This window comes from Typopeltis vanoorti, chromosome 17, assembly GCF_054136105.1.
Source record: "Typopeltis vanoorti isolate ZY-2024b chromosome 17, IOZ_Tvanoo_1.0, whole genome shotgun sequence".
Taxonomy (NCBI): domain Eukaryota; kingdom Metazoa; phylum Arthropoda; class Arachnida; order Uropygi; family Thelyphonidae; genus Typopeltis; species Typopeltis vanoorti.
The window spans coordinates 72,679,555-72,695,335 of NC_143565.1; the positions used below are offsets into that span (position 1 = coordinate 72,679,555).

The following is a 15,781-nucleotide window of genomic DNA, read 5'->3' on the forward strand; positions in this document are numbered from 1 at the left end:
AAGCTCGCCCTGGAAGGGCAGTGAGATTAGTTGTGTTCAGCTGAGCATAGAACTGACTTGGGTCTTTTGTATTTGTAGAATTCTCCTTCGTTGTAGTCTAAAGCTTGCTTGATCAGGGGGGGTTTGGATGATTGCTGTCTTGGTGAAGAACTTTTCTGCTAGATCATGGAGGAGAGATGAGATGTAGGGAATGTTGACTTCTCTGTGAATCTAGGAGGTTCTAATGAACCATGGGGCGTCCAGGATCATTCTCAGGCATTTGTTCTGTAATCTCTGCAGTTTTTGCATATTTGTATCCGATGTATGGCTCCATGCAGGAGATGCGTAAGTGATGACTGGGCGTATTACCATCCTGAATATGAGTAGTTTGTTCTGAGTATCCAGTTTGCTTCTTTTATTAATCAGGGGGTAGAGCTGCGCGATTACTTTGGATGTCTTCGAGCCTATGTGTTTTATATGACTGTTGAATTGGAATTTTTTGTCAAGCGTCACGCCGAGATATTTGACTTCAGTCTGCCATGGAATCTTAACTCCTAACAGGTGTATACCCTGCTTGATCTGGACCTTCTTTTTGGAAAAACAGTATGGCTGAACGTTTTTGGGGATTTACTTGGATCCTCCAGTCCATCAGCCACTTCTCCGGTGTATGGATACTGCTTTGGAGTCTTCTGATTGCCAGTTGGGGGCAGAGAGAGAGAGAGAGAGATCTTACTAGTAAAGCAGTATCATCTGCATATATAATGAAGTGATTGTCGTACTTGGGTTTAGAGGGATATCAGCTATGTAGATGGAAAATAGCAGGGGACCAGAAGTGAGCACTGCGGCACGTACACCTGACAGGATCTTGCGACTGGTTGATACAGTTTCATTAATTTTGACCTGCATGTATCTGCCTTTGAGGTATGTGTCAATTATTTTTATTAGCTTGATTGGTATATTAAATTTGATGAGTTTGTAGAGAAGACCCTGATGCTACACCTTATCAAAAGCCTTCGCAGCATCTATGAAGACCGCAGCTGTGTGGAAATTCCAGTTGAAACCTTTCGTGATATATTTGACCAGTCGGTGTATTTGTTGTTCAGTGCTATGGTGTTTTCTGAATCCGAACTGCTCATTCGGAATAATTCCTAATTTATCCGTTGCTGATTGAAGCCTTGTTAGGACGACTTTTTCCGCAACCTCTCCAAGGCTGGAGAGAAGACTGATAGGTCTGTAGCTTTCGGGGAGTTGAGGGTTCTTTCCAATCTTTTTGATTGGTGTCATATCCGCCGTCTTCCAAGTTATAGGAGTGCTGGAATCTGAGGATGTGCATCTATTCAACATCGATTATGTTGAATAGATGCACAATGGCTTTTCTGAGGAGTGATTTGATTATTCTGTTTGTGATTTTCCATCTGGACCTGGAGGAGCCTTATTGTTGTTCACATTGGTTACGATCTTTGTAATTTCTGCTGGAAAAGTGGGTGTGATAGGTTCTGAATTATCATTTTGTTGTCTTAAGACCTGCTTGACGCGGGAGTGAATCTTGAAGATAAGATTAACTTATTGACAAATTGACTAACTTCCTGAGTTAGTAAATTTGGTTTCCCAATCGTGGTTATGATGTTTTTGAAGAGCTTCACTGACTTGTCTGTTTAAGTTATTCAGAATTGTTTTATCTTGGGGGGGAGGGACTCTTGTATTGTGGTATCTCTTTCTGGTTTTGTTTTTTGCTCTTATTAGGTCCATGATTTACTCGGGGATCCGACTGTTTCTTTTTCTGTAAAAGGCTGTGATTTGCGTAACTGATGTTATTGTGTTTTTGATTTGGCTGGTAAGGTTGTTTATGTCCATGTCTATCTCCTCTTTATTGTGGATAATAGATGCTGGGCCGATGTGATCTGAGAGAGCTTATCCCAAGATATAAAGGAGTGAGGAGGAGAGAATTGCTCTTGTCTGCCGAGCTTAAGCAGAATGGGGTTGTGATCAGAAAATAACTCGTTTAACGTTTCCAGTTGATATTGATATCTGATGTTTCTGAGAATTGCAATGTTGTGAGCATCTGCGCTTCCAGCTGGGCTGTGATGGGTGGGCTCTGTGGGTCCGGTTATAACAATAGAGTTTCGTGTTGTATAATTGTTTAAAATATGACCTTTATCATTGATTGTGGAGCTGTACCACAATCAAGCTGTATATGCTTGGCGTTAAAGTCTCCCGCCATAATGAAGGAGTGTGTGGAGCCGAGAATACAGTCCAAGTCAGATATCACTAATGAAATGCTGAGTGGATTGTATACAGCATAAAGTTAGATAATACCAACATTGTTTGTATGAATTTAAATACCTGTTATCTCTGGGTCCGTGGTTTGCGGATTGGTCAGGACGTTGTGGCTTAGATAGTTTTTAATGAATATCGCTGTGCCTCCTCCACTGGCGGTGGGTCTATCTGTTTTGTACGACACGTAGCCCCATAATTTAGGGCTATTAACTGGCCTGAGATGTGTTTCATTTACTAAGACTACCAGGATTGTATCTGTGAGTGAACTCTTGCAGTACCAGGATTTTGCTGCTCAGTCCATTTGCGTTCCACGCAAATGGCGGTCTTCAGAGCGGGTGTGGCCTACACGACCATCAGACCTCTTGCATGTTTCATGCAGAGGGAGGAGACAGTAGGAATCAAACTGTGTGTAGCGCAAGTGCAATGTGAGTTTCCCGAAAAACCGTGTATAAAATTCAATCAGGCACAGACTAAGATAACACGTACGATCTCCAAAACAGTTCAATCATTCCTCACTATACTTTTTATCTCTATATCTAAAATGTTTTCGGGTAGATGTGTGAAGCAAAAATGTTTTTCATATTCCCCGTTATCTATAGAGGACAATATAAGGATAGGGTGTTATTGAGCAATTAAAACTCTGATCATGGCAGGAGGGTAACAGCAATAGCCTAGCCTCAGTTAGAACTTAATTGGCTACGACATTGCCATCCTTCCTGGGTACCCATTTTAGTCGCTTCATACGAGATGCATGGGCTGCAGTGGAGCTATTCTTATCCCGGCCACCACACGGGACATATCTAAAATCTTAAAGTTCTTTAAAGAACTGGACGATGGACCGAGTCCGTGACTCTTTATCCGGTCATCTGAATGAAGAGAATCTGTGTGGATGGAGTGTTATCGAGCTAAAAGCTCCAGTCATGGCTGGGTAACGGGCAATAGCCGAGCCTCAGTTATATGAAATAAAAAGTTGAATAATTATTTATTATTTTCATAAGCATTCTTTCATATACTGTACTTATAACAATGCTACGGTATTAATGTTTTCTTCAACCTTATTAATAATTGAATCTATTTCTACAATCTATATTATTGTTGCAATCGGAATGTTTTTAAATTTATTAGCAAAAAAATAGATTTCTTGGCTTAAGGTAGTAAAAATATGTAACCAGAATTGCAGAGACTATGTAAGATTGAGGTTACTTGAATCACTACGATTCGTAGTCATAGAAGAAATATCTATTAAAAATGATCACGACAATCAAATATTAACATTGTGCAATTGGGAAACGAAGAAGGATCGATCGAATTATTTAAGAATCGCTTGAAATTCATTTTTTCCCTTGTAGTCCTTGATGGTTAGAAGTAACTACCAACAAATGATAATTAAATTTAATATTAATAATAATTAATTTTATATTAATTTATATAAGTAGCTTAATTTAAATGTCATTTAATTTATATAATAAATATAGTAAGTTTATAAGTTAATTTAATTTTTTAATTTAATTTAAATTCTTTAAAGTAACTTAAGAAATACAAAGTGAACGTGTGTTGTACAAAAAAAAAAAAAAGAGTTGAAAACTGACTTCTGTCAGATACTGAGCATGCGCAGTTTATTTAAGAATTTAAGAAAAATTGCCACATTTTTCTCAAAGTAACTGTTACGTATGATTTTTATTTCATGAATTGCAGGTAAAATTGAAAATGATTTAGACCTTTCTTAGCGTTACGTTTACGTTTTAAATATGTATTAAGGATCATCCATAAATTAAAAGACTATTTTCAGATTTCAGACCTTCCCTTTCATCACAAATATTCGCTCAGGATGAAATCTCCCACGCAAAATGTTCTGAAAACATAGAACCTCAATCCGAATTAAAACTACAACAACAACTACAACTACTACTACTAATAATAGTAATAAATTATATATTATAATGGTAAAGAGTAATAATACATCAGTAATCTGTTTTATTTAATAATTTAATATGTAAGAAATCGTTCTTTGAAATAGTTTTTTTATACAAGAAATTCCTTCTTTTAAAATCTGGAAAATCAACAAACTCTTTCGTGGAACTCACACGAGTACATGAAAATAAATATTAATTACGGTTAAGAATATTTGCATTTACTTAATGCGTGATACACTTAGTCTCTGTAATGAAAAGATGTGCAGTCTAGCTGCCCACCGATTTCCAAAACGTTAGGTTGAAAAGAATGCCACGTACTTTCTTTGAAGAATGAAAGCGTGTGAATAGATTCTATTTCTATTCGAAAATAATGCATTATTTAATATTTTTACTTTATTATATGTTACTTGATTGAGTTACCGGACATTTAAGTAATCATCCAGAGAATAGTGTATATTGAAAGGTAATATTAGATTCACTTTATAGTTTGCCAAAGTTTCAAATGCATCCAAAACCAATACTTTTTGGAGTTATAGAAAAATATGGGCCCCATTTATTTAGTAATATAGAGTGAAATCATCATCATTTCCATCCGTTCAGGACGGATTGAGTGTTCCATGCATTCTTTTTCTACATTGGGTTCTGTCGTTCAGCTTTGCCATCTGTTGGAATGAGGTCAAGTCTGAGTGGATCTTCACAGCTTCACGCCATCTTCTTCTTGTTCTTTCTCTGCGTCAGTCGCTCCCAACCATTTCGTAAAGAAGGACATAAAAGAGTCTTTCTTGACACATCTTGGCTATGTGACCAAACCATTGCAACTATCTTTTGTGTAGCCTATTTAGGATGTTATCAGTATAATCCAATTGTTCCTTTTATAATTTGCCTTTTTTTTTCAGTCCACTTTATGCCGTTAATTAAACGTTATATATCTATATAGAAAGTGAAATATGTTCTACGTGTTTCCTTTGTTTACTGTATTTCGAAAAACAGGTAAACTGTGTGAAATTATTAATTTGTCTTTGCTCTTTATTGAAAACCCATGCCTTTATTTTTCTTTTATTAAACTCACATTTCATTTTCAGTTCGACGTTCACATGTATTTTATTAAAATGAGATTTTATCAATTAAATAAGAATCTAAAGGCTAGACATGAAATTCAGGATTAATTAAATTTCATTTAATATCTTCAGGAGTCAAAATACATTCTAAATCAAAGAACAGTAAAACGGCTTTCATTTAATAATGTGTTTAATTTTCATAAAACAAATAAATAAATGTGAAGATTCTGTCATAGATTGTATTAGAAAACTGAAATGAGAAATTGATTGTTTTCTCTTTTATTTTCTTAGTTTATTTTTAAACTTGATTGTTACGTAACAATATTATTTTCTAACTGACATGGCCATAAAATAATAAATCATCCCTTCTTCTCCTCTTCCTCCTCCTCCTCTTCGAAGAGCCTACATAGAAATATTCATCCCAATAATTTTGCTCATTTCAGCCATTCATTAAAATCAAATAAGTGCAAGTAAATTCTCATTTAATTAAGTCAAAACTTGCTATCAAAACTTGTATGTTGTAATTTAAGTGATCTTAAATTACAACATACATTATTATTATTTTTTAAAATTTCTAATTCTCTAACATACATTCATATGAGCAGGAGAGAAATAATATTTTCTTCCAGTTCCTAAGAAAATTAATTTAAAATTATGAAAATTTTAAATTATTTTTATAATAAATTTTGTATCATCAGCACCACAGAGTCAACTCAACTTGAGTTCTCCTAACTTTGTTTCACCAACTTCTTTACTGCCTCATCTGTTCTCAGCAACATGCCTACTCCTCTCATGAATTAATTCTTCTGGGAATCATGCTGTATCCATGTCTCAGAGAATATTTCATCTTTGTCTGCTTTAATCTACAGGGAATTAGACTACTTAGAGAACCACTTTACACGTCAACGTAGACATGCTTTCACTTATTCTAAACACTTAAACTCGATTTTTCTAATAGAAAGTCTGTGAAAGCAAGTGTTTTAAATCTTAAACCTTTTGCGACTAGTGGATTGAAACTGCTTGAATGAAAGATTTCCGTTTTAAACTATAAGGAATAGAAGAAACATTTAAACCTTTTCAACAGACGCTGATATAACTTGTCTCTGTTGGAAAAAGGTGATGATTATTTTTATTTTATTTTTGTTGTTGTTTTTTTTTTTTTCTCTTCAGGAAATAGAAAAATCCAAACAGAGAATCTTTGTTATACCAGACTGAGAAGCGGAGTTGATATACAAGTATCGGCCTCCACAGATTGACTGGTTGATTTATCTCGTCCATCCCTTGAGGGCGGATAGAGCCCCCCCCCCCCTCAAGGGGCTTTCCGAAGAATTTTTGATGCAACCAGTTCGTCACTCCTTGTGCATCCGTAACGACAGTATTCATGACTGTAAATCCGTGAGTGTGTTCACTGGGGCAGTTTGCCTGTTCTTGTGGGACAAAAACCCCGAGTTTCCGGGTTAAAAAGAACCCCTACCTCCTTATGAAACAGGCTAACTCACCTTTAGTAGAAAGAGACCAGATAAAGCTTCCTCACGTCATAGACGGGAATCGAACCCAGTTCTTTCCGACCAAAAGTGCTTCATCTATACCGAATGAGCTTACGGAGGCTCCTCTACAGATTCCGAACAATAATAAGCAACAGTAAACTGCATCCCTATTGAGCTAATCCTTGGCACAGTGTTTATAAAATATTTGTTTATCAAATTTATTGTTATCAGCTCTCTATCAACTCTTATAGCCGTGATATCAATCATTCCTCTAATGGATAAACACATCCTTAATATTTACTTTATTTACCAGAACTCTCAGCTTTGTTTCGAACAAATTATCATTAATATCGTACATCGTGTTGGCTTTGTTTTGAAGTCATTGCGCATGTTTCATTTGCAGCGAAATATTTCATTCTGTTTCTCCATAACTGAGTATAGTTCGATTCTTTCCATCTGGCGAAATTTATTTCCGCTTCTTCGAAACAAATGACTTAATTATTATGCGCGGGTGCTGATTTGGAGAAGGCGAAAGCCGTTTCTTTTTGGGACACAACATGTTCTCCAAATGACCCATTAATCACAAAGGGAGTGATGATTGTTCGCCCCGAAGTCCACTACATAAGGAAGAACCACACATTAGATGGAAATCTATATTTATCATCCACAAATAACAGGGAAGTCTCCCCCCCCCCATTTTTATAAGGGAGTGAAATAGCACTTAAATATTGGCATATATTTGTCTTCTCTTTTAACAAAGGAATGGGAAGCGGTCGATAGTAGAGCTGAGGAGGAGGAGCCGTTCCAAATATCTAGGGCATCCCACTGTGTTACAGCAAAAGATAAAACATATTTGTCATACATAAACAGTTTACCAAGAAGCATCTTTTCTTCTTATCTTGCCAACTATGAAATGTTTCTATTATCTAAGCCTCCTTTCAAAGACACAAGAACGAAAAGAAACCGATCCGAGAACGTTCTGCTCCGCTAGGTCGAGCGCCGACAGCCGCCAACACGGTGGTGCTATAATTCGATATTTTTGATCGACACTCCGAGCAGAATAACGGGTAAGAGGTGGGGCGGATGGGGGGAATGCATAATCGCTGGAGTAATAGCTATTCATCCTTACTCAATTTTTATATCCATTCGTCTTCCAAAAAGTTCTTTTTCTTGAAGCTCAAGAGATGGAAGTGTTTGCAGAAAGAGCAGATAGATCCAGAATCCATTAACTTTCCTGATGCAGAAGTGCATCAGCCTCTGTTGATCCTCATCTTCTCTATCTTTTTTCCCCCTCGTTTTTTTTTCTTTCTTTTCTTCAATCTAAAAAGGTGTGCCGAAAGATCTGCTATATTTTAAAATAGACCCCTATTGGTTTCACTTGAGAAATGCTATTTCTCTCCATTTCTATTCCCTTCCCCTCCCCCCCAATTCCCCTTCCCATCTTCCGAACACTATAGCCGAAGTCAGCAAGTGTGTGCGTGAGTTTCCCGGAAAAGTTGCGCATGCGCAAAGAGTTACCTGCCCTCTGTGAACGCTACACAACTACCGCCTCTGAGCCATCGCTAAAGGTTGCATTGATCCGAACGGGCGCGTAGCTTTCTGTCCGGCACAAGAGTAGTGACGAAAGCGCGGGGTGGTGTAGTGCATGTGCAGCTGGAGAACCGAGATAGTAGCCGAACACGTGCAATACAGGTGTCTGCTATCTGCTGAAGACGAAATTTTCACCGTTTATGGGATGCGTACTCCAGTGGGTGAAACCATGGTGTGGCGTGAACAAGGAACCATCCTGTTGATAAGTAGTGTTTCTCTTGTCTTGGCAACAGGTAACATTAAATTGTTTTTAACCATAAACTTTATTTTAAAATCACTTGCCTCAGACTTAAACTTCTGCTTTTGTTAATGTAGTTACGAAGGTTGACTAGAGTTAAGTTTATAAACAAATGAAAAGGTTAGACTGATACACAAATGAAGTGTATCATGTTTAGGTTGTGTACTTTACAGTCATAATTACTTCTATTTGTTCGATTATTCAAGTCCGAAATACGTTAATAATTGAGGAAGAAATGTAAGAAGAATTGAATGCATGTGTTGGTTCGATTTCAGTTGAAGTTTGACAACAATAATTAATCCCGTCCATTCCGTTAAGTCCTTATAAGGACTGGCTTAAAGGGGCGAAGCAGAATGCTTTTCATCTTCCCCGTTATCTGTAGAGGACAGTGTAGGGATAAGGTGTTATTGAGCTATTAAAGCTCTGATCATGGCAGGAAGATACAGAAAATTATAATTTAAATATATGTTATTCAAACAGGTGTTGGAAACACCGATATAAAATTATTGTTAATATTATTCTTTTCTTAATTTTATTGTGGGGGTTCGAATTAATTGAAATATCCGAAATTAATTTATATACTTACTAAGGAATTTTATTTTAGAAAGTTTACAGTGAATGAAACAGTTATTGAAATACCAATTACAAGTTTAGCTTTGCTCAAATTGAAACGTGATATTACTTGTTCCAGCATCTAAATCTTCAGCTGATATTGGAAAATTTTAGATCACAATATTCGTTGAATGTGTACCATACACTGTATCATATCGAAGAAGGAAAAAAAAAGAATTTTAGGACTTCATTAATTAAACAAAAAGCGAATACTTCGGTCGTTACATTGCGAGAAGTTTATTAGCTATTACTATATCGCATTATTTTAATTCACTTGTAAAAGAGTTTAATAAAGATTGGAAACTGTATCGGAAAATTGGAAACTTATACGCCACTAATTATGTAGAAGATTTACGCCTTTAGATTATTGTCCTATACACCGATCGTCCATTTTCCGATGGCTATTGAAAGCATCCCTTTTTGTTTAATTTTCTGAATATTCATAATTTATCTTATTAGCACATTAATGGACACATATGAAGATATTCTCACGAAGAACATTCATCTCATAGAACATTCTTCGTGGAATGATCTCAGATGAAATGCATCTGTTGTCTGATGTTCTGAAGGAAAACGCATTATTTCCCAATACAGGGTATTCCATGAAATAAAGTGCTACCTCCACCCATATTGGCCAATGTAGAATTTTTTTTTTTGTTTATTATCTCAACATATTGCAGTCGATAGAAACTTCCTGGAATCCTTCTGTGTTGTTTTGAACCGAATGATCAGCTTTTATTTCTAGTGGAATAATAAGACATCAAACGTTAGGTTTCCCAAATGTTAATATCAGATTTCATCCTTTATATTAAGAAGCGGACTAAAGAAATACATTAGAAGAAATAAAGTAAACACAATTACCTGTGAAAAAGAATACTGATAAACTAGCTAATAAGTCAGAATAATGACACTGAAAAACAAGTAGCAAGCACTTCAAATGATTCGCTCATTATAAAATACGGAATAATGATCGTTATTTCTTCAGTATATAAACTTTTAATGTAAGCTCCAGTAGTCAATTCAGCATACTTTATCTATAAGAAGATTACCTTTATTAAAATAAAACAAAACATAACGCATATTGTATGAGAGAAGTTTGTTCACTACTTAAGGTCTACCGAGTTTAACGATCAATAAAAGTCTTCATGCATTTCTATCCTTTTATTTGTACTGTAAGTTTTGATACGGGAATGTTCCTTATATCATGTATGATTTTTTAAAAAACATTCGGTATCCTTTTTCAAAAAACATTCCGTATCCTTTTTCTTTACAATAATGTATAAGTTAGGCGCATATTGAAAGCAAATAGTAATGTAGTTATTTACTGAGCATTTATAACACACACACACACACACACACACACACACACACACACACACACACACACACACACACACACACACACACACACACACACACACACACACACACACACACACACACACACACACACACACACACACACACACACACACACACACACACACACACACACTTCATTAACTAAAATCGAGAATACTTTGATCTTTCTATGAAAAATAGCGCGACTCTTACGTTAGTCTGATTCAGCGTGAAAGAACCCAATATTCTTTCTATCCTTTGTGGAGAATCATATAAAAGAAGAAAAACACGAAAAAACATCAACCGGAATTTTGACTGAAAATTTAAATGAAGCTCAAAAAAATCATCATTTTTGAAGGATGAATTTCCTTGCTATTCGTCCAACAGACAAACTGGCCCAAATGCCCACGCTAGATGCTTCAACCTTAATCCACCTATAACCTTATCTGGCAAGTGATTGATAAAATTCGCTTGGTATACAAATCAGAAAAGATTTTGCAAAAGAAACATCGGAGTTAAAAATATTTACGTTATTTGACTAATGCAACTGCTGTCCTCATTCACAGTTGCGCTATTGGAATAACTCTTTCCTTTAGAGTATCTCCTGCTCTTCTTTTTGAACATCGGAGCAAATTAAATTCAATCAACCGTGAATTATATTACGGTGCATTTTACATGTACAAGAAGCATGCGCTGTTTTCTCTCAAAGCAGAAAGAAAACTATTTATTAGGTTCGTATTTTGTTGTGATATTTCCCAATGAGAAAGACCGCACTGTAAGGTGTTTGCTGGTATTTTTAATAGAAAGTTCGGGAAAAAGGAGACTTCAAATAAGAAATGCCTCCCTAAATGTTTATGCGTGTATGTGAAATGTATCATCTGCTTATAAAGTGGATAAATTCTAGTTAAAAGTATTCTAACATCGTTGCACAATTTATCGCAATTGTAAATAAACTAATTCGAATAATTTGCAAACACAAACATTTTTTTCTAAAGTTTTTCTAATCGATTTGTTAGAGGAAACATGTCAGACGTCTGACGTCACAAATTCCTCTCAACCCGTTCCGTTTATAATTGATTTCAAACGGGAAATTAAAATTTTCTCTGGGTGCTCCGGTTTTTTTTCAGTTATTAAATACGATACCCAGTTATAGCAAAAATTTCGGTGATATTTTCAAGAATCTGTTTCTTCTTCTAGTTCATATCAGAACTGAGAAAGAAAGAAAAATGCGAAATATATATATATATATATATATATATATATATATATATATATATATATATATATATATAACAGCGGACAGTTTTCGCTGGGGGTTCTTGGGCATTCTGATCTTTTACCATCTAATAAACTATTAGGTGGTTAGTGATAGATTTAGTGTGCACTGCGTGTTGTGGCGTTAAGTTCAGCTAAATCCATTGGTTTTTTTTTTTTATTCCCGTGATCCAATGGCTTCGTCTACTGCGATTTCTCCACAGATAGGAAGTGTTGATAGCTTACTTACATTGCCTTGTAATCAATTTCTTAGAAAGGTAGGTGGTCTTAGTACACAAGACAGCCAGGGCACGATTATATCTAGTGGTCAACGCTGCTAATCCATGATAAGATAATAATGACACCAATTTATGTCCAGTTACTCCCTAGCGAAGATGATTAGAAGATGAACGGTGTTTATGTCAAATCAGTGGTATACATATGGTGAATATATTGTCCACCAAATAATAACGAAATATGAACACATTTTATAACGCCTTTTATTCCCATAATGGATTGAGTGGAATTCTTTTAGATCTAACTAAATTCTAGACATCATCTGTTGTTTCTAATCTTAGTTGTTTCCGATAGCCGAGTTCATGGTGACCGATGATTTTGAAGACTTAGGATTGAGAGCACGACAGAAAACTGCTATCTCCAGGTCCTAAATCCTAACTGGTATTATTGCTGAAATAATATCGTCTGGGGTAGGTTTTTTTTTTTTTTTTTTTTTTTTTGAGGTTAAAACCAAAATATCAGAAAGAAGTCAACCTACTTAACTCCTGACGAGCAAAACTCGACTAACGTGGGAATTAGCTGAAAGGAGGCCTAAACTTTTCCTTAATGGCAACTACAATGGGATTTATTAGATCGTTTCATTCTCTTAGTATATTATTTTTCACACTAGGCAGGTAAGGCTTTTTAGCATCATGTCACATATCCGTCACGTTATCCTCATCGTAATTTTATAGTTATTTATTTATTTGAATAGATGGGTGAAGCAAGAATGCTTTTCATATTCCTCGTTATCTGTAGAAGAAAATGTATACATGGGGTAATATAATTGCTATAATATTATATTACCCTCCTGCCATGATCAGTGCTATAAGCTCTGATCATGGCAGGAGGGTAACAGCAAAAGAGCATCGTCAGAAAACTTCATTGACTACAGCATTGCCATCCATTACCCTCCCTGGGTACCCATTTTAGCCGCCTCGTAGGAGGTGTTGCTATCTTTATAAATATCAGTTACTATTAAAGTATTAAAGGTGTAGGAATGACATGCTATTTTTTTAGAAAAACATTTTTTTCAGAAAGATAATTTAATATTTTAAAATCAATTTAAATTCTTTAAAAATGTAGATTTAAATATGTAAAATTTATTTCACAATGAAAAACAAAAGATAATTTTTAACAAATTTTATTTAATGTGTTAAATTTAATTAAATTAAATATATGTAATATAATATATCGCGATTATTAATTTCTTAATTATTTAAATTAATTAAATTATGTATATCAAATATATTAGGCTTATTAAATATGAACTAATAATCGCAATAATAAATTAGATTATTTGATGACCACCTCCTACTTATTTGCATAGTTTTAAGTTTCACACGCAGTTAAAATTTCCTATTTAAAATGACAAGCATGAATGACCTTTATGACTTATAAACGATTCTATTCATCTTACATCATTCTGCTAAAACTAATCATGTTGCAAATACGTAATTCACACGTACACGCTGCGAGGATAACCAGTAAATTTCTCTAATTGAACGAAATGTCTTATTCACAGGACCAGTGTCCGGCAGTCTTACTTCTGACCAGTAGTCTTTAAGTAAGGATGGCTAAAGATGAAATTTCGTAATCATATGTTCCTAAAGTTCAAATTTAATTGAAAAGCAACTCTCTCGAGTTGCTTTTCAATTAAACTCTGTCTCTCTCTCTCTCTCTTTCTCAAAAGTGAATTTTAGGGTTAAACTGTTGAATAAGCAGATTGATGGCAGCGAATTCGATTCCTTCCTTTGATCTTACTGAATAGAAACGCAGTGGGTACAAATAACGCTTTCATCGGAAGTATGCCGCAGCTATGTCGATAAATGTCAATCGTAACATTCAAGGCGATCAAGGTAGTGTTGAGCACATCTTATTGTAAGATCGGGATGTATGAAGTTCTATCCTAAGTATATTTTCAAGACATTAAAAGAAAACAAAAAAAAAACTCTTTTCTCCTTACTCTTAAGCATATTAAGATTAAGAAAGAGAAGAAAATAAAGTTGTCAAGAGAAACAAAAAAGTAAAAGTAGTTTCCAATCTTCTTTATAATCGTAAAATAAAGTAAAATATTTTCACTTTGAGCAGCCTCAAGCTTATTACACTTAATGTAATTTAGAAAAAAAAAAAGAATTGAAATAGCAACAAAAAACCTAATTTTTTCTACACTTTAACAAAGAAAGCGAAGGGCAGAATATTCAAAGTAATCTTCATTCGTTCTTAACGAATCTTTCGAAATTCTCATTCCGTGTTCTAATTCAGTGACTACCCCTTTTGCAACTTCCCATTGCCTTAACGGTCGACTTCGTCGCCGCTGTTAATTTCACACGCCTGAACATCCGGATCACATAATAATCCACATTAGATTCCTGAAAAGTCATTTTCAGCGGGGACGAATTTCATCTCCGGACAGATTGTCAACCAGGCTTTATTTTATGGGATTTTCCGTTTTAGCGTTAGGACGATTACCTTTCCTAATTGGATTATTTCATGATGTACGAATGAATGTTCCATCTTCTACCTGATGCACTAAGGAAAAGTTCATTAAAGGATTTCTGTTTGTCGGACAAAGCCGATTAGAATGTCTTACGAGAGGTAGCGTACTCTCCCCCTCCACCTCTTAATGAAAAGCTGTTTTACTTTGAGTACGACACGGTCAAAAGTGCTCTTGACATTGCATTTCGCCTTGATGATCACATTGATTGTATTTATCCTGTTCCGTGCATAAGTTTTCTTCCGCTACTTCTTTTCCTTAAGACTTTGTTTATTGGAATCCTTCTCGGGGTGTGTAGTTTTCTGCTATCAGAGTTGATGCACCTTACGGCTGTTTGTAAGGAAACTAATTTCGCTAGTATCTTTCTTTCTCATTTTCTCTGCTCGTCTCTGTTTGGTCTTTATTTAAATAACTAAATGAATTATTCATGAATACCCCCCTCCCGTAGTAGATAACTATGTGTGTGCCTTTGCTACGAATCCTTGACACCTATAGCTGGTGTAATTAAGCAAACACTAAAATACTGTTGTTGTTCGTGTTTTTTTTTTTTTTAGGCCTAATGACTGTTATTTTTTTTGAAAACTAATAACTACTTTTCATTAGTGGGTTTAATTAAATGAGACGTTTTTAGTGTTTAGATGGCTACCACGTTAAGTTTTCCGAAATAGGTGCTGTCCAATCTTTGTAATGTATGCATGCGTAGGAAAGGAACTTAAGATTGTAGTAATAGCAGTTGTCTATGGATAGAACACGTAAATGAAACGAGAAATCCCACAGAAACTAGCTTCTCCTGTTACACGATTGAGAAACTTTTATTAGGCAACACGTTTTCATAACGTTATTGATGCTAAAACAGGTTTCCGTTTCACAAATCATTATTTGTAAGAAGTAACATAGTTTTACTAATTGCGGGGATAAATATAAGCGAGATATTATGTCATAAAGAAATATTCCAGAACACATTTGAACACTCTAAACTTCTGTTAAAGTCATGAAGTGACAAAAAAATTACCATTAAAACTGGAGTTTATCGTAAATATGATTTATTTTTCAGGTCTTAATTTCTCTGATTCTTACTTAGCACGTATTCCATGTGCTTATTTAATTTAAATATCGCATCTGACTGGGCCCCAAAAGACCCATCTTTAACTGCAGATAATTAACATTTTGAGATATTAAAGAGACTACAGGTAACATTTGAACCTCCATGGTAACTAAGAATACTCATCATTGCACAGGTGAAGCAAGCGTTTGATTAT

At 35.2% G+C, this 15,781-nt stretch overlaps 1 protein-coding gene across 1 annotated transcript in view; it reads left to right on the forward strand.

Annotated features, from left to right (window-relative positions):
* Positions 1-8,342: 8,342 nt before the first annotated feature.
* Positions 8,343-15,781, forward strand: part of LOC150097489 (cell adhesion molecule Dscam1-like) — a 396,227-nt gene continuing 388,788 nt past the window's right edge. The window contains exon 1 of the mRNA XM_090407275.1: positions 8,343-8,537. Within this exon, the coding sequence (XP_090263401.1) occupies positions 8,360-8,537 (178 nt within the window). The 5' untranslated portion in view covers positions 8,343-8,359. The remainder of the gene's footprint in view (positions 8,538-15,781) is intronic.